Consider the following 26192-nt stretch of genomic DNA (forward strand, 5'->3'; position numbering starts at 1 on the left):
TAGGGCGTTTCTCATATCAATAATGTAATCATATATTTTGCTTCAAACCCGTAGATCAATAGATGAGCCCTGTTCACTCAGTACTGTCATAAACATCAAGAGCAATTATCTCTGAGTACGCAGCAGAGATAAAAATCTATGTGATGCAGTTTGAAATGGTGCAGCCTGGTCCATGAGAACCCTTTTTATACGCTGTGTGTTCATGCAAAGTGCTCCAGAAAAGGAGAAACTTAAGTAAATAGAAAAGAGGTAGAGTAGGAGAGGGGGCGGGGGACAGCGAGCCTGGAGTCTGAAAAGTTAGTTCTGTCTTAAACACTTCCAGATGTGGTACATACATGAGAGAGGAGTGAAAACGAGAGTGGTGCCCGTTCTTGTGAACGAACAATCCAAATGAAAAACTGCAGCAAGGACGTTGCTGTAAGTGGAATCGGTTCCCATGGCAGCGTATAATAAAAATCTCCGGCATTAATAAAATCTGAAAGACCTTGGTCAAACCAATAGCAATGTCAGAACAGCTTGTGAGTGTTTTGGAAGTGAATGCTGCTTAAATGTAATGAATGTCATTTCCTGGAAGAGTCTGACTCAGTAGTGCTGATTCATGTGAAAACTGTTTCCAGAAGTTTCCGCTTTACTTTATGGAGCACAATTGATAAGCAAAATGGATGTCCATTGATCACAATGGAAGTTGTGTGTATGTGTGTGTTCAGCACTTTACTGACTAAGCCCAGCTAAAAGCATTGATTTTTGCATGCTGTTTGCAGATGGACCTAAGGTGACTGTAGCCAGAATGTGAAAGTGTGCGAGACCTGCACTCTATGTGCCAAAAAGTACTTTGAGATAAACTACTGCACAAGATCTGACGAAAATCCCTCAAATACTTCCAGGATCTAAGCGGCTTCAGGGACTCCAGGCCAGCTTGCTGATTTGTTATGTTATAATATACATCATTGAGTTCACCTCATGGTCTAACCACCTTCACATATACACGCTAACACGGAAAATCTGGGATTGTTTTCTTTGCTTGTACAGCAAAGTAAGCTTGTGTAGCCTAAGATGGAAACAAAGCACTATTGTATGCCTGAGAAATCCATGCAGGGAAAAAAAGAAAAGAAAAAAAAAAACACTGACACATGTTAACTGCAGTATGCCATGTGGGGAGATGGGAAGTAGACCTACAGCTGGAAATAAGCAAGTCTGCACAAGTCTATGTGAAGAGAGTGAGACCTGTCATCAGTGCAGGGTTACCTTTCATGATTCTTTAAAAGCCGTCCACAAGGAGTATACGTTTCTACATATATACTCACCTACCATATAGGTGCACTTTGTAGATATATAATTAGTGACTGTAGCCCATCTGCTGCACTATGTATTTCTTCTTAGTCTTTTGGCTAAGATCAAGCATGGTATCTGTTCTTAAGCTCTGGGTTACTGATCAGAAAGTCAGGGGTTCAAGCCCCGGCATCACCAAGCTGCCACTGATGGGCCCTTGAGCAAGGCCCTTAACAATATCTGCTGGGGTACTGTATCACGGCTGACCCTGCACTCAGAGTCAACTCTGATATACAAAGAAAGAATTTTAATGTACTGTAATGCATATGTGACAAATAAAGGCTTATTAGCCCTCGTGGATATCATCACTGGAATGCCATTTTCTGGACACTGGGATCGTAGTGTGTGTTGTGTTAGTTAAGTGTATCAAATTGGTTGGGCTAACCGTATAGGTCTACAGTTTTTATTATACACTGTGTCTAGCCTTCATCACTGTCAGTTTCTCAACACAACACTATTTTTGGATGGAGGTTTTTTTTTTTAGCTGGGGGACTCTTTTAACCCAGAAGTGATGCTGCATCACACAGCACACAGTACCATCTCTGCTGTCCTGAGAATGATCCACCGTCCCTATAACACCACTCTTAGGAAGATTGGTGTTGCCTTTCCATTGAAGGATGGGAAACATGGGCGAACTGAAAAACTGTGCTGAACAGATTGGGCATGGTCAGGGATTGTATGTGGTGTAAGTGCATCTACAGGTTAACCATCATTATTATTTGCATAAAGTGAAGCTGAGTGTGGCTCACCGTTTGCGTTTTTCCCACATATGAGATGTTCGTAGGGTTGCAGGACCCCCCAGAGTTCGGCGTCATTATTAACAACTCCGTCCAGAGCCTCGGCAGTGATGCGGCCCCCTGTGGCCGGGGCGTCCGCGCACGCACCGTGTTGCCGCTCGGCCATCAGCACGCGCGCGCCCACCTCCTCCACGAGCGCCTCGACGCACGCGCTCAGGCCGATCGCCGCGTACTCGTGCACGCGCACCGAGACGCGAGTGTCCACCATCCAGCGGAAGAAGCGGCCCACGGACAGCGTGAGGCCGCAGCGCGCCGACTTGCCCTTGCGCATCAGTTCTCCGGTGCTCATGTCGTACATGGAGATGGCCCGGACCGTAGCCGCCACGCACTGCTCCGCCAGCGCCCAGCTCAGCACCAGCCGGATAGCGCTCTGCACCTCGAAGCGCGTGCATCGACAGTGCATGACACTCAGCCGCTGCGCCTCGCGAGCTATGCGGATCAGCGCGCGGCGCATCAGCACCGACAGCCTGCGCACGGCCTCTCCAGAGAACACCGCGCTCTCCCCGGCCACCCCGCACAGCACCTTCCCCACGTCCTCCTCCGTCCACGGGAACTCCTCGAGCTCCGGTAAGCGCGGGCACTTAGAGAAGATGTCCTCAGGGTCCTCGTTGAGGGCCGTGTTCACTGTATCCCAGCTGTTGTTCCGGCTGTTCATGGAGCCAGAAAAGTACCACCAGTTGCCGCGGTGCGGAGCGCTCGTCAGTGCCTGAGAGTTGGACCTGCAGGAGGACAGACTGAGAGATTTACACGAGTCCCCGGCTCCGTAGCCCGAGTCCAGAGTCAGCTCCTCTAAAGTCTTCATGGCTGAACTGCTCCCTCCTGCCATGGCCGCGCGCGCTAACTAGAGAAAGCAGTGAAAACTCTTCAGCCGAGCTGGTTGGACTGGTTCTCGTGAAACTCTTACATTCGCGTATCGCTGTTGAAGTGGAGTAATGTCGCACGTAACACGACTTTATAGTGCTAATGGAGCGACGTTCTAAACCAAACAGCACTATTCTACTTGTTTACATGTCAAACTCGTCGGTTTACTTTTCCGCACAGAGAAAGTGGCGTCTCAGGATCCTGACTCTTAAACCCAATCAAAACAAGATTTACGTCCTCATTGTCTCCATTACAAATAAGGATAGAAACCTGTGACATTTCTCATCACACGCGACACACCTCCTCTCATCCCCAACTCCTGACCTGTACTGAAGTGCACGCGCGTGAGAGAGACTGAGTGAGCAAAGCGCGAGCTGGGACTCGACCAATCAGATTACGAATCTAGAATACGTCACCAGCCAGACCAAGTGTATTCTTTCTCTTCTTCTTCTTTTTTTTGTTGTTGTTCTTCTTCCTCTTCTTCTTCTTCTCGTTGTTGTTGTTGTTGTTGTTGTTGTTGTTCTTCTTCTTCTTCTTCTTCTTCTTCTTGGAAAAGTTTTACAGTCACGCCTGGGTGTAATCTAATCAAATCAGCACGAGCGTTTTCACCCACTATCACTCATCGCATTCATTTGAATGCAAACACACTGCTTCATTACAGAGGTTCATTACAATGCCTTTAGGTCCCATTGTACAGTATACACGCGCTTTATTTCTTGTTACAGCACATCATGCAGTTATAATGTGACCACTGAAAAAGCTTGCACTGAATTACACTACATCTTATAACCTGCAAGTGAAATGAAATGACTCTCATTTGAAATCAGTGATGAAAATGATGATGTGGTGATGATGGTGATGATGATATCAAATGATATAATATTTCACAGTGTTTCGTAGAGAAATGCTTGTTTTTTTTGTTGTTGTTGTAATATCTATCCCCTTATTCAAGGTATCTGCAAACCTTGTTTAAACATAGGTCTACATCATTGTTTATACTGTATATCATTAATACAAAAGGTGCTCATTCATAAAAGAATGGTGACAAAAGAAATTTCGAGGACTCTATGCCTTTGAAAACTTGAGGTTATGGTGTACACATGTGTAGCAGAGATGTGTCCAAAACCTTTAATCACATTTCCATTATATTAATGTCGAAAACTGCATAAAATAACATTTATACCACAGTGTTGTTGAATACTTGAGTAGGATTAGTCAGACCCTCTGAGAGTACTGTTGGCTATAATTAAAATCACAGGTTTATATTAATACACTCATTCTAATATATTATCGTTTCTATAGTAACTCATTCACAGGGACTTCTACATAATTTAAGGCTAATGATACATTTAAAAAAAAAAAACTTTTTATTTAACAAAGACAAAACCTCTGTATACTGTATGTGTTGACATCGTGAAGCTTTCTGTTAGAAGCTGTTTGTTTAAGATTTATGCCTTATAGCAGTCCCACCACAGGAACATCATTAAGACAGAAGACAAACAAACAGAAGGATGAGATCACAGTCACTTCATGGCTTCTCTGTAACATGACAAGGTGTGTGTGTGTGTTTTTTTTTTTTTTTTGTCTTATTAAGTTCAAGAGATATTGAAAAGATTCTGGTGAGGAAATGTCTGTTTATAGTTGCTAAAAGCAAGTGATAACAGGAGCTAACTTGTTTCACGGATGTTCCACATCATTAAATACAATTATAAGCAGAAAAAAAGGGGAAAAAAAGGATAACATTGTTCAATAATAAATAGAAAATTGTAATCAGTGGCAACTTGCTGTGGTATAAGAGCAATAAAACACTTGGGATGTGCAGTTATGGGAAAATAATCAACTTTTATTCCTCATGTGGGTTATTTTTCTGTTTTTCCATAATTATTTGATTAACAAATACATTATATTTCTGTTTAATCATGGTCTCATGATGATCTTGTGGCTGTCCTTAATGTTTTTCTGGGTCACAATGTACATTTGCCCTTCCTCATGTTTGATGTTTTTCTCTTATTCTAGCCTTGGGGATTATCTATACTGTCTGCACGCACACACGCATCGGTATAAAAAGTCGACTATGTCCAGCTAATGTTTAGACTACAGAGTTCCCAGGCTGTTTTTGTGCCTTTGATTATACCCTGGCTCTTGGTCTCTTGATTCTTCAGGCAACTTATTTCTGGTGAAACTGCAGTATTTTTATCATCCAGAAAAGATTTACAACACATACCATTTGAATGGTGCTATTCCCACATTGCTGCACCCATGAAAGAAGAAGAAGAATAGATGTAGGGCTTCTTCACATTCTAAATCTCATAGCGTATTCATTAGAAAAAGAAAAAAAAATCACACATTTATCTTGGCAGCTGTAACAGGATATTCTCTCAGTGTAGCAGGTTGAGGAGAATTTAATTCCTATGAAATGAGAAAATGTACTCATTGTTTTTACTAGAAAGCGTATGTAGCACTACACGGTGGCACTATTGATTTTACTGGGTTGGCATGTTACGTGTATAATTACCTGAGAGAGAGAGAGAGAGAGAGAGAGAGAGAGAGAGAGAGAGAGAGGGAGAGAGAGAGAAAGAGAGAGGGAGAAAGAGAGGGAGAGAGAGAGAGAGGGAGAAAGAGAGGGAGAGAGAGAGAGAGAAGAGAGAGGGAGAAAGAGAGGGAGAGAGAGAGGGAGAAAGAGAGGGAGAAAGAGAGGGAGAGAGAGAGAGAAAGATAGAGAGAGAAAGATAGAGAGAAAGAGCAAGATAGAGAGAGAAAGATCAGATTGAGAAAGAGAGAGAAAGATAGAGAGAAAGAGAAAGATAGAGAGAGAGAAAGAGAGAGAGAAAGAGAGAGAGAGAAAGAGAGAGAGAGAGAGAGAGAGAGAGAGAGAGAGCACCCTGTTTTGAACTGTCAAGACACGCAAGAGTACTCTCAATTTGCATGTAAAGTTCATTTGTAATTACATAGGTATTAGATTCATTTAAAGTAGGATCCATGTTTTCTTTTATACAGAAGTAGAGCCAGACCAGTTGTAACTAGGAAGAACAAAAACTGGCAGCTGACACGGGCATGCCCTAACTAGCTGTGAGTTTTTATTTCACAGCCAGAAAGCCAGAGTAAGCATGGGCGGGTCTCACTGTAGTCCAATCCAACCATTACACTATGTCTTATGGGTTACATCAAATTCATTACACATCAGCAGACTGACTGTACACACACACACACACATACACACACACACACACACACACACACAGTCCCATCAAACAGAAGGATGAGATCACAGTCACTCTCACCTCCACTGTTTTACAAAAAAAAGTTTACTACTTCTGGAGGTCTATGTGGAATGCAGGTGTGTTGTCATGTTTAAATGGTGTTAATTCAGTTTAATGCATTTTGTTTGGCAATATAGCTGTTACAGAGGGTATAGGTCTGACAGAGAAAATGTGACCTCAAAGAAAAACACAAACATAGGCACGAGAAGCCCTCGAATGTTTCCTGAAAAACACACAACCCGTGTGCGAAACTGGAACTGAAATGACTGCATGTGTTTAATCATCAAGGAAGTCACCTGATTTTCAGCTGCCATGTCATGTCATGAAGACGGCATGATCGAATATAGCAATTTCATAAAAGATTTTTCTGCCAGTAATATTAACTACAAATAGTTCAAATAGCTTCATTAAAAATATGCTATATTTTCAAGTGAATTAAAATGTTTTAAATTATGTTGATTATTTTTAGTATATTTCTGCACTTATTGCTGCTGCACTGCTACAGTACTCAGTAGTTACTGTCCATGTTCCTGCACTCATCTCACACTTGTGTATTTGCACTTTATGTAGTCTTGTGCACTGTAATGTGTTGCACCATGGTCCAGGAGAAATGACATTTCGTTCAAAGGTACAGCCATAACATTGATCCCATACGATCAGCCATAATATAAAACCCACTGAAACGTGAAGTGAATAACGTTGATTATTTATTTTAATGGAACAGTCAGTTCTTCAAAGTTGATGTGCTGGAAGCAGGAAAAATGGGCAAGTGTGAAAATCTGAGCGACTTTTACAAGAGCCAAATTGTGATGGCTAGACGACTGGGTCAGAGCATCTCCAAAACACCAGGTCTTATGGGGTGTTCCCGATATGCAGTGGTTAGTACCTACCCAAAGTGGTCTGAGGAAGGACAAATGGTGAACGGGCAACAGGGTCATGGGTGCCCAAGGCTCACTGATGCGAATGGGGAGTGAAGGCTAGCCCGTCTGGTCCGATCCCACAGAAGAGCTACTGTAGCACAAACTGCTGAAAAAGTTCATGCTGGCTCTGATAGAAAGGTGCCGGAACACACAGTGCATCACGGCTTTCTGCGTATGATTTATTGCGCATTTAGTACCTGCTCGTAAGTACCAATAGGATACATCACAATGAAAGGAAAAATGAACACGGAGTGTCTCAGTAATGTGTTAGGCCTTCGTGAACCACCGGAACAGCTTACCATTAATTCCACAAGTCTCTGGAACTGTACTTGAAAGATATTCCCTCATTTGATAGTGGTGGAAAGTGCTGTCTAACACATCTGTCCAAAATCTTCCATAGCTGTTCAGTTGGCTTGGATGTGACTGTGAACACCACAGCATATGATTTACATCATATCATCCTTATTAAACTATTTAGTGAGTCCTTGTGCCTATGAATGAGGGCGGGGTCATACTGTAAGAGACCACTCCCACCAGGAAATATAGGTTTCATCATAGGATAAAGGTGATGAGTCAGAAGAACTTTGTAGTGACTTGTCTGTCTAAGATGACAAAGGTGACACAAACCCTGCCAGTAAAATAAATAATTGCCCCCTGTAGTATAAGAGAGCCCCAAGTGTTCCTTTAATTTGTCATGGATCTGTACCTGGTGTTCTCGCTAACCTGAGCTTTATAATTTATTAAATATAATTGTATTCCATTTTGTTTTCAGAGTGAATAGTATTTTTTAACAGCTTTGACTATTCTAACCAAGTCTGTGTCAAATATTTAAGAGGAAAGTAGCTCTAGCCAGCATTGGCAAATGATGTGTGACTAATTCACTACTGCCAAATATGAAGCATGAACAAAGTCACACTATTCCACTAGTGTTTTTTTTTTTTTTTTTTTTTTTTTTTTTATGTTCAGAATGTTCTTTGAGGGAGGACAGATTAATTACTCCGATTAAGTCATGCTTAGTCTCACGTAACATTCAAACTCTACAGCATTTGTAATCCTAATCTAATGTGTCATATCCAGTTACAAAGATCACAGGCTTTGACTTCATAAATACTTCCTTTATGGTTTTCCCTGTAAGGGTGAAGAGAACTTACTTCAGGAACTGGCCTATGAGGTTTTACTACATTTTAAGAAACCACATAGCACCCTCTGATGGAGATGTTTAGAAAAGCATGAATTCTGAATTACACTTACACACTATAGTACGGATCGAAAGTATAAGTCAATATGAGAGTTCAGCATAAAACTTTATTCTTCCAAAAATAACCAAAAAGGCTGAAAATGAAAATAATACAATACATTCTTAAATTTATCTACACGACAATTTCACAGAAATTACTTCGAAATATAGATCCCTGTTTGAATTCAAAACCATTCGGTCTCGTCCTTCCTAAAACAGGCAGAGTCTGCAGGATTCGTTCTTGAAGAGAGGGCACAGAGAAAGCGTCGATGAATTGGAAAAAAGCAGCCATGGTGACCGCCTTAGACGTGTGCGGCATCCTTCGCAACAAGCAGCGTACCAGTTTGAATACATCAGCGTGTAAACAGAGTTAGATGTAATGTATGGAATGACACAAAGCGGGAAATGTGCTGATCGCTTCTACACATCTTTAGCACCTGAGTCATTCCTGTCAGTGTAAATACTGCTTGCTTTTGAAATAAAGGGCATAAAACTCTGGAGTTACCGTATCAGTGTCATCCAGACAATTCCAGTGATTTTTCTTGTGAAACTCAGACACACATTCCTCCTCCTTTACACAATACAACAGAGAAGAGAATTTCTGATCATTATATACCAGTTAAAATCCCATTAAAAATCCAGCTTGCCACCGTCTGCCAAGAACACACCAAAAACAAAGGCACACATGGGAGACAACAAAATTTGCCTACTGGAAAGCCTATCGACTACAGTAATGGCTCACTCTAAAACAATCTATAGCTACAGAAGAGTTTCTCAACACAAGCCAGAGTGCATATTGTATCTGAGAATGTAACGTTTATGGTGTCTATCCAGGGCAAAGAGAAACAAACGCACACAGACAAAAAAACTAAACAAAAAAAAAACCAAAACAAATGAAATGCTTAGCCAGTTTCAATCTCTGAGGTCCAGTTAGAATGAAAGTCAAAGCTCAGCAGGATTTCTGATCTATTCAGTGTATTTAGGAGAAGGAAAGACGGTTAGCCAGCTACAACACTAGTGCATTGTTATTATTGACTACATATGTGGTGGACAACATGACAGTGGGCGAAAAGTGATACCAAAATGTATCTGACGCTCTCTAGTGGCTAGCTGGAGTCGTTTACTTGTCTTGTGTTTTTCCATACTGTACTAACCTCCCCAACCCAAGGGTATCTAGACTGATCGTACTCTCAGTCCCTGATCTAGTGAACTAGCATTTTTGATGGAGATGCCAACGCACAGTCTGCCCAATGCAATCAAAGTAAATGTAAATGTTTTGGAGCCTGCCCACATCCACACAAGTTCAATCCTGAGAATCAGACTACTATGTGTTTGTCTTGGTTTCCTACAGGTACTCTGGTTTCCTTCCACCTCCCAAACATGACCAGCCTGACCACACGTGTGAATGTGTGCATCCTATCTAGTGCGTATTTCCTGTCTCGTGCCTGACTCTGACCAGGATTATACAGTTGTTGAAGAGAAATGATATTATCAGAAACGTTTAATGAGAGGATTGACAGGTTGACGTTAATTAACAGCTAGAACAGACGTGTAGGCGCTTCCTGTTACGTGACAGCTGTAATTGTATAGTCATAGATTTAGTTCATGAACTGATCTCGCCTTTAAACACATATCCCAGAACAACAATCCATCATTTTACAGTATATAGCATAGTGTATGTGAAAACCCATTCAGTTTAATGTAACAATAGGGATTTGCTTCTTCCTCTCACCAGTCACAGCTTTTATTAAAATTATTGCATTTGACCTCAGTTCTTAAGTTCACGGCTTTCAGCAGACGCTCCGTCAGCTTAAATCTTTTGCTTAAATCTCGTGTTTTGAGTTATGACTATAGTGAACTATGTGGTGTTTATCTGCAGGATATATTTGCATGCAGGTGGAAGGGTAACTGACTTGTCCTGACGTATTAGCGTCATCAGAACCTGATAATGGGGAATGTCCATATCGAATATGAGCTTTCGCCGGGCTGACACACTCCCCCAGCGTCCACCTCTACTGCCCAAACATGAACATGATGGTGATTTGTCTGAACGTTTCAGCAGCGCCATATTGTCCACAACATATACACTGATTCATTTCTATCAGCATTTCAGTGTCACCCTCTGCTGGCAGATATTAGGACATGTATACAGATCAAGGAAAACATACATATTAGCCTGCACCTCAACAGGAATCAGTGCTGTGGATTTAAAAAAAAAAATAAACCAACAACGTCTTATACCCATAGAGGACAGATTTACCCAGAGTGCTAAGCTTCTACACAATTACCTTCATATTTAACAGCATGATGAGGCACACATCAAACAACTTGTCTAAAATCTCTCCTGAAATCTAACTCGATATCATTACGGTCTTCTTGCACTAGCTGCTGGGCAGACCGCTTTCTGGTTTTACCTTCACTTTCAGTAAAAATTTCCAAGCATGGTTACTTCAAGTATAAAAAAAATCCTCTCTTAACAAATAAAGAATCTCTCTCTCTCTCACACACACACACACACACACACACACACACACACAGATAACGCACAAAGAAGAGTCCAGTGAGTGCTCTTGGGTTGGACTGAAGTGCATACACAAAGGTAGCCAGGCCATGTCCGAGTGTATCCCTCCTTTATGGTTCATAAGGTCATGACTCAGAGGTCATGTGACTGCTCAGGACAGCCCATTTTTTTAAGTGAAGTCTCTCTCTTTCAGTATATAAATATCTGGACTGAGTCTTAGCCTTTTGAGCTCTTCTTTATCTGGGAGTTCCACATGCCCCTTTTAGAGTGATAGTAGTGGAAGAAGTTCCGTAATCTCAAGCGCTCCACCTCCAGGCCGTTCTGTAGCACTCTGAAGAAAAAAGAGAGAACGAGAGGGAGGAAAAAGAATCACTTTAGATGTTAGGATTCAAACCTTAAACCAAAATTTAATCAGCTTTACACCGCCATTACACAGAGTACAAGCAGATTATTTTCGATTTCGCCACCGTTCACCTGTCCAGCAGTTCCCAGTCCTCTCCTCCCCAGCGGTCTTTAAACTCCTCTGTGTTCATGCCACCGATTTTGTCAAAGTCAGACTTATAAATTCCAAACAGGCCAAAGCCATTCACCTCCCAGTAACCTGCCGAGAAGAGGGAAGCAGAAGTGGCTTGGCTTTCAAACGTGCAATTTCTAAACGTAGTCTTGTGTTACAGTAAAAAGCTTCATCTCTTATGTAGGATCCCTTCCTTCATTTACTTACGTAAAAACGCCAATCAAGTCTAAGCACACTAACAAGCGACAAAACAGGAGGCAGTGGTCTGTATATAAAGTGGCAATATTGCTCGGAAAAAAAAAAAAAATTTCTTCATGTTATTGTTTACGTATATGGAAATAGGCTGTTTAAAAAAAAAAAAAGAAAGAAGCCGCACCTGCATATTTTTTAACTAACCAAAGACACCACAGTCTCATCCACTTATTTTCTATTGGCTGAAAGAAGTAAATGCACATTTCTCGCCTTTGCATCAGGCAGACTTGATTTGTATATGGTCTGACTGCTCTTCTATCTAAAACAGTAGAAAATCATAGTTTCAGGAGTAAATAAATGGTCAATTCTATGGCTAAACCATAAATCCTGGCACTTCTTTGTATACATTATAAAGTAGAATGTATAAACTGTGGCTAATAACGTCTTATACCAGAACTTAAAAAGTCGCATGGTGTACAACCCCGTGCCGACTAACGGTCACCGCACACTCACAAGAAGGGACATCAACAACTCGTCACATGCTTGTGTGAAAACATAGATATTTTGGGTAACTAACGTTACAAGCCGACATTCAGTTTCGGACGTTTTATTTCCGTAAATAACTACCAGGCCTTCTGAATCAATATATTCAGCTACTTTCTTTTGCTAACGTGGAGAGTGGGGAGCGAGCTGCAAGAGGTGCTACTAAGAGGACATTTAAACTGTTTGGGAATGATCTTTGCATCAGAAGCAGCAAGAAACTGCAATGAATTTGATTTAGATCTGTTATCTGATGGTACTGGTGAAATGAAAGACACACTATGTTGTTTAATACATGTGTTAAACACAGCAAGCATGATGAAGAACACTACATCACACCTGTCTCGGTTTTCTAATCAGTCCTCGATGTTGTTGAGCGGTGGTACTCGGCTGACGACCCTACAGCTGACCTATGCTATATAGAACCAGTGGCAACAAGCATGCATTAACAGGGGCAGTGGGGCATGCTACATACAGCCTTAGTCACTCGGGAGGCCTGTGTGGATTTGGTTGTGTTAGGCATGGTGGCAAGGCTGAAGGAAGAGCGGTAATCCTATGGGTACCGGAGGAGGTGCGACAGGCAGGAAGACCATAGCAGGTCAGCATCTACTGTATGTGTGTGTGTGTGTGTGTGTGTGTGTGTGTGTGTTACCATCAGGCTCTTGCGGCGAGCTCCCACAGCCCAGCCTCATGACGATTGGAGCGAAGGCTAGCCTGCCTTCCACACAGTGCTTCCTGATGCTCTCCAGGATGTTAAGTGGAAAGTGAATGTGCAGGTCACACAGGAACACAATACTGTGACTGTCCTGGGAAAACACCATGCTCACATTTAACACTTCCGTTTTTTTGAAAATCGGCCGGTTGAGTTGATCTTATTTATTTATTTATTTAGAACCTCAATAGTGTCCACTCCAATCTGCAATCCAGCTGAGCGTTCAAAATTCCCCTCCCTCCTCAGATAGTCATACCTGCAATGCAGCCCAACAACAAAGGAGTTTGATTAAGGTGAATTTAAAAACATTAGCATACATAAGCGGGTATGTGCGTGTACCGTGGCACAGAGCTGTCTCTCAGAGCCTGCTCTATGTCCATGTCATCACTCTGGAAATCCACAATGATGATGTTGAAGTTCTCGTCTTTGGTCTCGTGGTGCAAGAGCTCCATGTCACTGATGAACTGTTGGACCCAGCGAGCCTGGTTCTTCACTGCAGAGACGGATAAAAGCACAGACCACGTCGTACAGGATTTCAGAGTTTTTTTGTGCTCGATTTTGTGTTCATTTCTGAGATCGCAAAATCACTCAATCCTGGAGGGTCTCGGGTCAACACCATATTCGAACTCCCAGTTCCCAGAATACACCGCTGCCTACAAACATGGCGGACACAGACTACAACTCCCAGCTCCACACACAGGCATGTTCTCAGTGTCCGGAGATATAATTACACGACTTTTGCCAATCACACAAACACACACACACCCCTTTAAAAGGAGCTTTATTCATTAGAACTTTGCAAAGTAACGCTCAGTTGTCCCTACTTGACTTCCCAAGCCATTGTTCACAAATTGTTATTGTGGTTTTCGACTCCGATTGCTTCCTGGTATTTATATGCTGGTTTTCCTACAATATCCTGTTTGTTGATTGCCTGACCCTTGGCCTGCCTTGACTCTGAACTTGCCTTACGTATTGGATTTGTTTGCTGGGCTTTCTTTAATAAAACTGCTTCAACTATATTTGCATCCGTCTCCGCCTCTCCGTTATGACAGAAGGACTATAATATATGTGCAGTAGATATGTGTAATATGTTCACTAGTACCACTTTTCTTACACGCCCTTATACTGTATATACAGTTTGTATAAAATATACTATACACATCATCCGTAAGGAATAATTGACAACGGGCCTTGAGTTATTAGAAAATAGCGCACGCCCCGAGGCGGCAATGCGGCCACGACGCAGAGCGTTTAATTATTCCGCTTATACTACAATTACCACACCTCGAGATATTGTTCAGATGTTTTATTTCAAGACATTTGTCAGGTTTTTGTCCTGAAAACACTCTTGTGTGTGGAACTAATTTATTACGCATCCCATCTCAAGCCACCGTTGATAATGACAAAATGTCATTTTAGAGCTAGTAACAGAGGCTTGAGCCAGTGATATGCAGCTATTGGAGAGAGAGCGAGAGAGCGTGAGAGAGAGAGAGAGAGAGAGAGATAAAGAGTTCATGTTTTTTTTTTTCGTTCCATGCTGATAATATAAAAATAGAACAAGTAAATAAATATCACTAAGCCTATTTGTTCACAGGGTTTTTCGTTTTTTATTACTGCAGAAAATACGACAAATAAAGAAATATAATACTGATACTTGTTCACCAGTTTATCACACGTGCTCTCTCTTTCTTTTTTCTCTCTTTCTAATAACTGCATAGCAATGGCTCAAGCCTCCGCTTCCCACCTCGGGTACGCATTATTTTTCTGTCCCGTCGTCAATTACCGCTTATATATTTCTGTAAAATCTTTTCTGTCATTTAGTTTGGTGTTAAATGTGGTGGACAGTAGGCTAACTTTTCCGTTATTTCAGCTGTACTTGGCGAACTGACATGGAACTGTAATGCGGTCAGGGCTTCAACTACTTTTGCTGTGCATTTACTAAAAAATAACTGCACACCTCAGAACATCTGTCAGCCAATCAGAATCGACAATTCAACATCGCTATGGAATAAAAGCATATAATACATATGCAGTTTAAAGTTTCTTGAAGAATATCGGAAAAATATCGCCTGGTCTGTCTGGGGCTCTTGGAGGAAGTTAGTGTCTGGGAAATGAACAAGACACTCACATATTAATTTTGACACACATATTTTACAGTCTTTCATACAGTGGGGGAAATAAATACTGGACGCATCAACATTTTTTTTCAGTAAATATATTTCCACGTGAAATTTATTCACGTGAAATTTTTACCAGAAGTCAGTATTAAATCAAGAAATCCGGAAATATTAAGAATTGGCTTCAGAGATAAAAAAATTAAGGTGTTAGAATTTCCCAGTCAATCACCTGACTTAAATCCAATTAGAACAAGATTTAAAGACTATATGTTTAGAAGAATGGGCCAAAATCACACCTGAATACTGAATATTCATTTCTTCATACAGGAATTGTCTTGAAGCTGTCATTACATACAAAGGCTTCTCCACTAAGTATTAAATACATTTCAGTTAGCGTGTTCAATACATTTTTCTTGTGTCATTCCCCTTTATGACACATTACTTCATTTATGGACTTTAATGTTGTGAATTCTTTACATTTCCGGATTTCCTGAGTTAATACCAAAGTCTGGTGAAAATTTCATGTGAATGGCCTCACTGGAAATATATTTACTGAAAAAACTGTTCAATACTTATCATTAGACTAATGTTTCAAATCTGACTGGAAATTCCACCACTCACCAGGCACCACAAAGTGCACCATGACATCTCTTTTCCACTGCAGCATGACGGGCTGACAGAGCAGTGGTTTGGCGTAGACCGTCCCGGGACGTGAGGTAGCACGGCCGGTGCGGGTGAGCGGCTGAGAGGAGGCAGAGGGTTTGGGTGAGATGGGAGCGAAGGGGGGTGAGCCAGTCATTCCATCGCTAGTCTCCAGACTATCCTCAATCCGGCCACGGTGCAATAAGAGGTAGATGTATTCAGACAGACGCACTACATTCCTGCCTCTCTCCATCAGCTCCAGCTCAATCAGGTAGCGGTTCCCTCTCGCCGAGTCGCGCCTCTTCTCCACGTTTATAATCCGCAAGAGTGTGTAGATACTGTAAGGGAGAGGAAGTGTGTTTGTTTTAGGCTACCTTTTGAAAATGATGCCTTTTACACCATTACCATTCTAGTGGGCATGATCACAAAAGCTTATACATTCCCCCAAATGCAGACTCCAGACACACATACAAAAACTATATGTTCCCTCACCCTCCATTGTGCTCATTCAGTTTCTCCATGTACTGCGCAAGCACGTCCACCACCTCGCTCTCAGGTAGCTGCAGGTTGCCCGAGACGTTACACCTCAGATCATTCCAGTCAGAACGCAACGTCTCAAAGTCCATACTGTTGACGGAAAATGTCCTCTGCCAGTTAATGGCCTCTTCGGCCCAACCTGGCCGCGGCTCAACGTCCTCATAGCTGTACTCTGATAGGTCGCCCTCTTCCTCCTGCTCAGGCTCCATCTCTGCTCGATTCACCTGCGTCTCAGTGATCTCAGTGGTCCGGAGGTAGGAGGTGAACCGGGGAGGTTCGGTAGGCAGAGCGTTTTCCAAAGATATGTTGTGAAAGGAGGGAGGAGTAACAGGAGAAGCAGGCTGAAGGATAGAACTAACTGGAGTAGCTGCCAATTTGCTCTTTTCTGTGTGACTCGTGAGCACCGCCCTGCTGGAAGCCGGGTGAACCACACTCTGCCGACTGGAGTTTGAACTCAAAGGATAGACTCTGTTTTCTCTAAGAGGGGGCTTGACGAGGAACTGAGAAGCCCCGAGGACGCCTTTTCTCACCTTGGGCTTGGAATTAAGGTTCATTAGTTTGGTAGTTTTCCCACTGTGATAGAGGAAAACTCCAGGGAATACCTCTCTGGGTTGCTGTGAGGCAGTATTTTTTTTCTCGTTCCCAGACCGAGGTCTAGTGACGTAGATTTTATTGTCTTTCTTGCGTTCCTTGTTGGTGTTAGGGTGGGGTTTTGGATTATCACGATGAGTATTGTCTTTACGGTCAGTATGGGCGGAGTTGGTCAGAAGCTGCTTAGCTCGGTTGGTGAGTGCTGTGAGGGAGGATTTCTGTGGGAACAGGAGAGAGGATCGACTCAATTTAGGGGCGTGCTCCTTTCTCTTCACTCCTTCTTTGTGTTTCTGAATCCAGGACAAAGAGCGGCCGTGCACTACATTGTCATTCTGGGTGTCCTTAGCCTCAGCCATCTCAGGCTGTCTGTCAGGATCCTCTGGCCCGGTAGCCTTCTTCCAATCCCTATCCAGAGTCTCGTCCTTGTGGAAGTAGTGTGTCTGTTCTCTCAGTACTGTCTTTTTTAGCTGCACGCCTTTTTCCTTCCTGGTTCCCACAGACCCTGATTTAAGAGAAGGGCTTGAGGTTTGACTCGTCTGGCTGGGTCGTGTGACGTGCTTTGATGGCGGAGTGCCCACGATCTCTTCTTCATCTTCAGGATCCACGCCTTCCTCTTCTTCAAGAAAATCTGTAAGAGCAACAGAAGCACTATTATGAATTGTGAAACTACACAGATTCACAGGTGTGTTAATGCCCTTTCAACTGGCAGTTTTCCATAAAGGAGCACTGAATGTTCTTCCAGGCAAACTGGCGCTCCTGTGTGTGAAAATACAATCAATCTCTGCTACTTGATTCCTGGATCTAAGCCATTATATCAGCGTGCTATACCCTAACTAATGAAACACCTTCAGTAAACACTGCTCTAATAAAGCTCATTTTGTTTTTGGATCACTGAGCTGACTCAATATAAAGTTCACACACACTCACACATACGTGTGCGTGTGTATGTCTTACTATAGTAGTGAAGACCTTGACGGTTATTCGTGTGGCTAATTAATGTTATGCCTACACCTTAATCTATCCCTACCCTTAACCTCATTAACCAAAAGGAAACATTTTGGCTCTTTTAAATAATTTTTTAATTTTTAAAAAAAGCAATTTTCCTCAAGCGGCCCAACAAAATGTTCCCCCAAGAACAAAACTGCCAGATATTTCTATTCTTGTGGGGATATTTGGTATCCACCAAGATATAAAAAGATGCACACACACACCGTCAGGGTTGGGGAAGAAGAATGGCCTGTCATCCTCCTCTTCATCCATTTTCATGTATTTGTAGAAACCAAACCTGAAAAACAAAAATCCCAAAATAAGAAACCATTAAATTACATGTTTGTACTCTGAATTCAGACAGGTCAGCATTACTCAGCAGACTGGTGACCTGCACATTTCCTTCAACTCTTACAATGCTTAATGCTTTCTGGTTTCACGCACTCTCAAGCCCATTCAAGAGGTACGTATCAACTATGTCGACTATTCTTTTTTAAAACAGGCTTCCTGAATTATTATTCTTAAAAGCATTCTTTTTTTTTTTTTTTTTTGTAATCTCTGATACAAATCTTACTTCTCCAGATAAATGGGCGACTCCCGGTAGAAACACTTGTTCTCTCGTTCCATGTGCGTTAGCCGGGTGAAATCATTGGGATAGACGAAGGATAGATACACCTGCAGAAAGAAGACAATCAAACACATTATTAAAAGGAAAAAAAAAAATGCTGTTTTTCTGAAAAAAGCTAGAAACATTTCTTCTAGGAAAAAAACCCAAACACCTTTACGGATGCTGATGTATAACAGAAGAATAGAAAGAGACTGTAATATATTCCAGTTACAAAAAAGCCAAATATTCATCAGGCTACGGTGTAAAACTGTGATAGATTGCTGTAGGTTTGTAGTCATTTCTAGACTGAATGCATTTAAAACTAAAACTAATCAATACAAATCTGGTCAGCATGAGAGAAAGCATCAGCAAAGGACATGAAGAGGACATTTCAAATGCATCCACTGCTGCAGTATATTTAATGCAGTGAGCATGTGATGCTGACTGACATATAACAAATGATACATGTGAATGAAGGCACAAAATGTCTCTCAGCGCAGCACAATCATGCTTTGGATATCGGGCGTAGCTTTATATGTTTATGACCAGCTGTATAAGGTATAAGAATTGTATGGTTTATGTGCTTGTCGTACAGACTTATGAGCACTGCCCTTAAGTGTTGCCAAATAAAGGAAAAACGGAATTGGTTGATAATATTGATCAGTGCTTTGAATTATATCGATATGCTAAGGAAGGAATAAAACACAAGAGGGTGCTGTTATGGGAAAATAATACACAAAAGGGTGGTGTGGTGCAACCATAATGCAAAATGGATTCTTTGCCTATAACAGCATGCCTCGAAGAGCTTTATTCCTCTTAAACTGCAGGAATTTGCCAAAGAAGTTTATTAAAACTGTTTATTTTTTAATGAACGACGTGCTATGGTTTTACCTGTTCATAGTTACATTTAATGTTGTGGAATGTCTGTGTGATAAGTTAGTTCCTGTTCTAACTTATGTATGTCGTTCCCTCACCATCCTCCCTTTATTCCCGCTCACTTGAAGGTAATAAGACAAAAAAAACAAAACAAAACTGAGCGCTGACACTGGAGACTTCTTCCATCTTCTTACAGCAAACTACACTATAATCAACAATTAACCTTTTTTTTTTCTTTGTCAAATATCAAGAATTTTGACTGTTTATTATTATACTATACAAGTACATGTGAATCAGCTGTTACTATAGAAACAATTACCTAATGAAGAAGCACGTGAATATAAACCTGTGATGTGAATTACAGCCGGCAATAATGTCAGAATCAACACCTTCTGTCTACTCAGATTCGAGAATTCAACAGCGCTTTATAGAAATGCTACAGAATAATGCTTTTATTGCAATTTCTATGCGTATATTCGCTAATCATCAATCCATCTCATCTGCACTGCTGTGTACGGACCAGACAGGGGCAGCACTGCTTAATATCTGCTCAGGCATTTCACAGGCAATCAGTGAGAGCACACTGCAACAGGTGCATGTAAAAGGCTCCTTTATTTGTCAGATACCGCATCGAAACACAATACAACAACATTATTCCCATTTACATTCTAATACACTAATTTTCATCAGTCCATGTGTGTCTGTGTGTACACGTGTATGTGAGGAACTCACGAACTGCAGGCCTTGGTAGCGTGCGATGGGGAAGTCTTTAACCACATACGTGGGTGAGTACAGACAAGGTGGCAGCACGTTCTCCAGCCGAGATGGGTCAATCATCGCTGCTGCAGAGACACAGAGGCAGAAATAGAGAAGAGATAATGCTTAGACCTCATCACATAAATGTGATCCGTTCAGTGCACGACTAACACAGCGAGCAGGAAAAGCGATAAAGAGTGTCAGATAAAGGCTCACTCCTGAAGAAGGTGTCGCGAGGGTCAGGTTTCAGCATGTCGGCGCCGTGCTGCCTGCTGGTCTGAGTCTCCACAGGGAGTCGACTGTGGCTGGCCAGCGTCTGAGGGATGTGATCCACACCGTTCATCTTCAGACCGCTCTCATCTTTCACAAAGAGACAGAGGGGCAGGGGGATACAGTGCATGCTGTTTTAGTTCATCATCGATGAATGGATAGATTTAGTTTTCTATGAAGTACCAGCCACAGTGCAGTCCTTTGGGAGAGATGAGAGAGGATTTCAAATGCATTTCATTCGAGTGAATCGCCAATACGCGTGAGTACGACCCTAAATCACTGTGGGTTTTCTTCCGCTTCATGTTGGTGGGAACTGACAGATTAGTCAGATTCCAGTTTCAGAGTGCTTCGCTTCCAGCGCTCATGTAGGCAATTTAATTTTAGTAATTTGTGCCTTAACGATTGAAAGAGTGATCGATTACCTGTTGCTTGCTGAACAAACTCTGCTTCCTTCAAACTTTTAATCAGAAAGAGTGTGGGTTTTAATCACAAGCATCAATCAGCCCAGCCATGCGTTCATCCATTCATCCATCCCAAACATCCATCATCCATCCCAGCTCTCTTAGGAGATCTGATTTATGTGTGTGACACTTTACTGTCTAATTGGAGGATGTGATTAAAAGGAAAGATAAATCAGTGAATGCATAGGGAATTCAAAGGGAACACTACATTTGTCAGCATTATTTACCAAATCTGAACAGGACAACTGAGGAGGTAGAGCCTCTCCTCTCATTAGCAGAGCTAGGAATTGGAATAATCAGGCTTACCGAGGTGAGATGAATAGTTGATTTGGCTAAAGCTCTATAAAACTCCTTCAGATAGCACACAAAAGTTTGCACAATGCACAAGATTTATCTCAACAAGGCAACTGCAGCTTGTTTGCCAATTGGGAAGACCATCCATCCATCCATCCATTTTTTGGCCTGTTTATCCTACACAGGTTCATGGGGGAGCCTGGAGACCATCCCAGGGGACTTGAGCACAAGGTGGGGGAATCCCTTGATGGGGCTGCGCACACATTCACACACTATGGACAATTTAGAGAGGCCAATCAACTTACAACGCATGTCTTTGGACTGGAGGAGGAAACTGGAGTACCCAGAGGAAACCCCTGAAGCACAGGGAGAGCATGCAAACTCAGAGCAAACAGGGCAGAGGCGGGAATTGTAACTCCCAACCCGGAAGGTGCGAGGCAAACGTGCTAACCACTAAGCCACCATGCACCACTAATTGGGAAGACTGTTAAGCACATAATAGTCTGTGGCACGGTGGGTAGTGTTGCTGCCTCCAGCTCCAGGGTTGCTAGTTTGATCCTGAGCTCGGGTTTCTGTCTCTCTGTACTTTCGGATGTTCTTCCAATCGATACAAGGGTTTCTGGAAGGGTTTCCTCGGTGTTCTTTGGTTTCCTCCCACCTTCCATAAAACATGTTGGTAGGTGAACTGGCGATTCAATATTACCCCTAGGTGTGAATGTGTGTGCATGGTGCCCTATGATGGACTGGCATCCTATCCAGAGTGTATTCCCAACTCTCACCCAGTGTCACTGGGATAAACTCCAGATCCATCACAACCCTGACCAGGATGTTAAGAAGTGAAGTGCTTATTGATCATGTGCTCTCACCAGCCTAAACAACTCTTCTCCCGTTCTTAACCGGATACTTTTTAGGCCATCATTTAACATTTAGTTCGCTACGGTAAAGAACTACATTATTACACCGACTCGTTTTTGCAACAAGAATATTAATGGAGACCAAAAACTGGTTATAACATCAAGATTGCAATAACATCAAGATTAGTAATTGAGCTGTATGGAATATTTTCAAGACCCAGTTTGCGTGCAGCATGCCGAGGGACCATATATTTAAAAAATAAATAAAAAAATGTAATAAGATAATGAAATAAGCAAAAACATTTCCCTTTCTGTGGAACATTTGTGTTCAGGTGAGGTCTAGCGTAATGTATTGCATGCATACACCAAAAACCAAAAAAACTTTCAATTTATCCCCAGAAATCAAATAATGGAGACTACAACTAAGACATATACACTAAATGAAACACCTGTAATAATAAAACAGAAAATGCACAAACTAAAAATAAAACCTGAAATGATATAAAAATGTAAACTAATTGAAACATTGACAGTACAACAGCACAGGCTTTCACTGAGCAGGAAGGATGACGTTTTCTCTATCTGTCTCAGTGGTGCAAGCTGAATGATGATGTTTGATAGGTTTAAACATTTGTGTAGTTAAGAGCCTCTCTCCTAAGCACATCAGACACTCATTTTTATAAATAGAGGCTAAAACTGTGCATTGACAGGCCATGCATCACGGAGGAATCATGTTAGCCATTATAGCTATTGTGTGATGGGGAAACTGCAGCAGATCCTGGCTATAGTGATTTGATTAAAAGCATCATTTAGCATAATGAGAGCGTTTCCTATTTCCATCTGGGGGGATTCAGGGTCACTGAATAGCTTGAACTGATCATCACAGCCCTATTTGACTTCAGGTTAAGGGACCATAAAGCAGCCGGAACAGAATGGATGAGAAATGGACATAGAGGATGATGGTAATAAAACGATGAGTGAGGTGGACAACCAGGCGTACGAAGGAGTTCCTAAGTATTCCGTGCTCTGGCAAGAAAATCATATTTGTTTGATAAATTTCAAAAGCTGCTGTGTGCCTCTGGAGAGGAAATGGTTAAGCAAATGGAAAACTTGGGCTTCTGCTGGCTGTGGTTGCTAAGCAACCTATGTCCCACAATCCCTTTCTCCCACCTACATCAAACCACTGTGGAAATTGAGGCATAAATACAAAGCAAACTGAAAAATTAATGATTTAAGAGTCTCACAATATTTAGAGACTAGGGCAAGTCCATCAAGCTTCCGAGGGCAATGACCAAAAGGGAATTAAACAGGAACAATTTCATACACAGCGGTCAGAGTTTCATTCCCATAGCAACGACATGAATGACACTTAAGACCTGCAGTCTGAGGAGATCTGTGTATGACAACATGATGTCTGTTTAAGTGTCTGACGATAACTCACTTGAGGAACTTTAATTCCATGTTTAAGCCGAGACACTACAGGTGAATAGGGCTATTTTTCTACAACAATGCAACACTCAATCTCTGCCAGTAACTTGCTAATATTTCTACATGAATTTTTCTTGTATTTGAATTGTAAGGCTAAATTAAATTTGCCTAAAAAAAAATCTAGTCATTTCAATGTTTATTTTACTCTCCAGACTTTTACAGAACAGTTTGTTGGAATATCACTTCTTCACTGTTTGCCACTTGCTGTTATAAAACATGTTATTATTATACAAGCTAACAGGAATTCAACATCTATCAATATATCGAAAGTTCTTCTCATGTTCTTCGAAATAAGAATGAGAATGAACATCTAAAATTTCATGAATGTCAGTCATCTAGAAACTGAGATTTTTGGCTCTGAAATGATTTAATCAGCTTGTGGGATGCCTTCTTATGATGAACTTTATTTTTCCTTCTAATGAGCCCCTAGTGAAGACAGTATGGAGATGAAGTGATGAAAAGAAAGACTCCTCTGTCTGACACATCTATTATTTCGTGATTGCTAGAAGTAATTAAACATTGTTCAGATACACACATCAAAACGAATAAACACTGTGTGCAGCAGCAGCAGCTGTCAAAACAAAATTCCCTTGAGGATAGAATTTTGGGATAGAAGCAGCACCTCTGAAATACAAAATTGTCCCAACCATCCATGGGAAACTAATAATGTCTGAAAAAACTCTAAAAATCTAGCTTACAAATGGAAGACAGCACCATTAAATATAAAGGCAATCCTCAAATATTAAAAAGTCAAAATTGCTACCTCATTAACTCTGTCACTGGTCACACTAATTTCTTTCTCTTCCAAGAAAATCCACAAATGTTGTAGTCGCTACAGTGTGTCCTCTATTCGACCAGTTTTTTGAAGGTTGGATCTTTGTCCTGAATGGATGCAAATGCAGGTTTAATGGCAAAGCAGACCAATACAAAAGGACAAAGAGAGACAAAGTCAAAGTAAAATACATGCCAGGGTTCAGATGATCAACAAATGTAGTAGACTAGATAAAGCAAACTCAACAATCCGACAAGGTCAAAAAACGAATAATGCGCACACTAAAATAAAGGCTTGTTATCATTGGCTAGTGATCAATTATGCATATGTAGTAAACTGGTGATCTGAAGCAAGTGTGTGTGATTAGAAGTCCAGGAAATGAAAGTAAGGCAGTGGGTTATGTTCCGGATCAGACAGAGTTGTAGTGGAGGATTCTGGGAAATGGAGTTTTCATTTACAGACAGAATTGGCATGAAAATCTCCCGGTACACTCACTCACTTTCAGTAAACGCTTTATCCTGGTAACAATGAATCCCAAGAATGCTGGGTGCAGGCGGGAATACACCCTGAATGGGATGCCAGTCCATCACAAGACAACACACAGATAAATATCTAGGGGCAAATGATCATAGCCAATCCATCAACTGCAAAGTTTTTGAGAAGTCAGAGGAAACCATAGATCAGGGGTCGGGAACCTATGGCTCGCGAGTCATATATAGCTCTTTCAGTGATTGGCTATGGCTGAACGGCAGGAGAAAAAAAGGAATCACGAAAGCAACGTATAACTATAAATATGTTATAAGCAACATATAACATATTTTAAAATATTACATAATTCATAATCGATGCCCGTTTGTCATGTATACACCAACCTGTGGCACAAGCTCAAATTTCACTGGACAATGTGAAGCAGAGTAGTAATTTCCTGGTCATATTCATAAATCAGTTGAAAATTACATAACAAAAGTGAAATAGTTAAAAGAAAAGAAAATACAACGAATATTGTTCTTTCCAGTCTGAATGGACAGATGAATTTGCATATTTCATATTTGCAAGTCGCATTGATGGTAAGTCCTATTCAAGTTACTCAAACTTAATTCATCTTGTATTGATTTAACATTTGATGAAACTACCATAGTTGGTTAAACGACGTCCAAGTGCCACCTACAGGCCTATTAGGTGAAGTGCAGGCTGTTAGGTCAAGAAGATGTGAAATGACAAAAGGCCTTTCTTACATTATCCCTTTTTATAATTATGCAATAATAGTAAAGATAATAACTAATAATAAGAATAAAAATACATATATAAAACATTTTTTAAAAAAGCTCAGGACTGAACCAGGAACATTACTCTCTCCATTACTGCACCTCCCGATTCATCCAATGGGGATACCTACAAATCAGATATTCTGTCTGATAGAGATGCACCGATATATCAGCCAATAATCGGTATCGGCCGATAAAGGCAATTTGTCACGGCCATCGCTTGAATGTTTAAAAACATCCGGTGATCAGGGCCGATTATAATCGGTTATCGGTATCGGCTGAGAAATTTAGTATCGATGCATCTCTAGTATCTGATTCTTAGTCATTTGATTGCTCCATAAAACAGTTTGTATAGCCAGATGAAATTGTCATCTCTAAGCTAACGATCCTTCATATAGTAAGTCTATTAAATATGAAACAGTATTGATTAACATCTGAATTGTTCACTTTGTAGTTAAATTAAACCCTTAAGACAGAGCCAGCTATCAAAACCTGTTTTAAGCACATTTCCATAAGATTAACATTGCTAACCCCATATACGTTAATAATAAAATATAACAGACAGTGCTATTATAGGAATATTATCAACAATGGGGTGGTGTGATGTGGCTCGATGCAAAGAGGAGTTATTGTTACCTCACAGAAATTCATTGTTTTCCAATAACATCATGTCCCATATCATCATGTCAAATGTTTAATTCCTCTTATACCATGGTCTGTCTGAAAACTCGATTCTGATTGGATGGAAAGTGTGTGTTCACTGTTGAAAGCACAGGTAGTTCCGGTCAGTTT

The 26192-nt window shown here is 41.3% G+C and overlaps 2 protein-coding genes across 2 annotated transcripts in view; both read right to left on the minus strand.

Moving 5' to 3' along the window:
* The window catches only part of abtb2b (ankyrin repeat and BTB (POZ) domain containing 2b), a 52798-nt gene extending 49310 nt beyond the window's left edge, over positions 1-3488 (minus strand). The window contains exon 1 of the mRNA XM_017485648.3: positions 2079-3488. Coding sequence (XP_017341137.1) covers positions 2079-2952 — 874 coding nt within the window. The 5' untranslated portion in view covers positions 2953-3488. The remainder of the gene's footprint in view (positions 1-2078) is intronic.
* Positions 3489-8452: 4964 nt separating this feature from the next.
* The window catches only part of b4galnt4a (beta-1,4-N-acetyl-galactosaminyl transferase 4a), a 154377-nt gene continuing 136637 nt past the window's right edge, over positions 8453-26192 (minus strand). Inside the window, exons 10-20 of the mRNA XM_017485647.3 lie at positions 20213-20356; positions 19973-20082; positions 18332-18432; positions 17982-18055; positions 16135-17398; positions 15622-15980; positions 13223-13376; positions 13067-13139; positions 12824-12977; positions 11400-11526; positions 8453-11256 (exon numbers count right to left, since the gene is read on the minus strand). Of these exons, the coding sequence (XP_017341136.2) occupies positions 11142-11256; positions 11400-11526; positions 12824-12977; positions 13067-13139; positions 13223-13376; positions 15622-15980; positions 16135-17398; positions 17982-18055; positions 18332-18432; positions 19973-20082; positions 20213-20356 (2675 nt within the window). The 3' untranslated portion in view covers positions 8453-11141. The remainder of the gene's footprint in view (positions 11257-11399; positions 11527-12823; positions 12978-13066; positions 13140-13222; positions 13377-15621; positions 15981-16134; positions 17399-17981; positions 18056-18331; positions 18433-19972; positions 20083-20212; positions 20357-26192) is intronic.

Source organism: Ictalurus punctatus, chromosome 14, assembly GCF_001660625.3.
Source record: "Ictalurus punctatus breed USDA103 chromosome 14, Coco_2.0, whole genome shotgun sequence".
Taxonomy (NCBI): domain Eukaryota; kingdom Metazoa; phylum Chordata; class Actinopteri; order Siluriformes; family Ictaluridae; genus Ictalurus; species Ictalurus punctatus.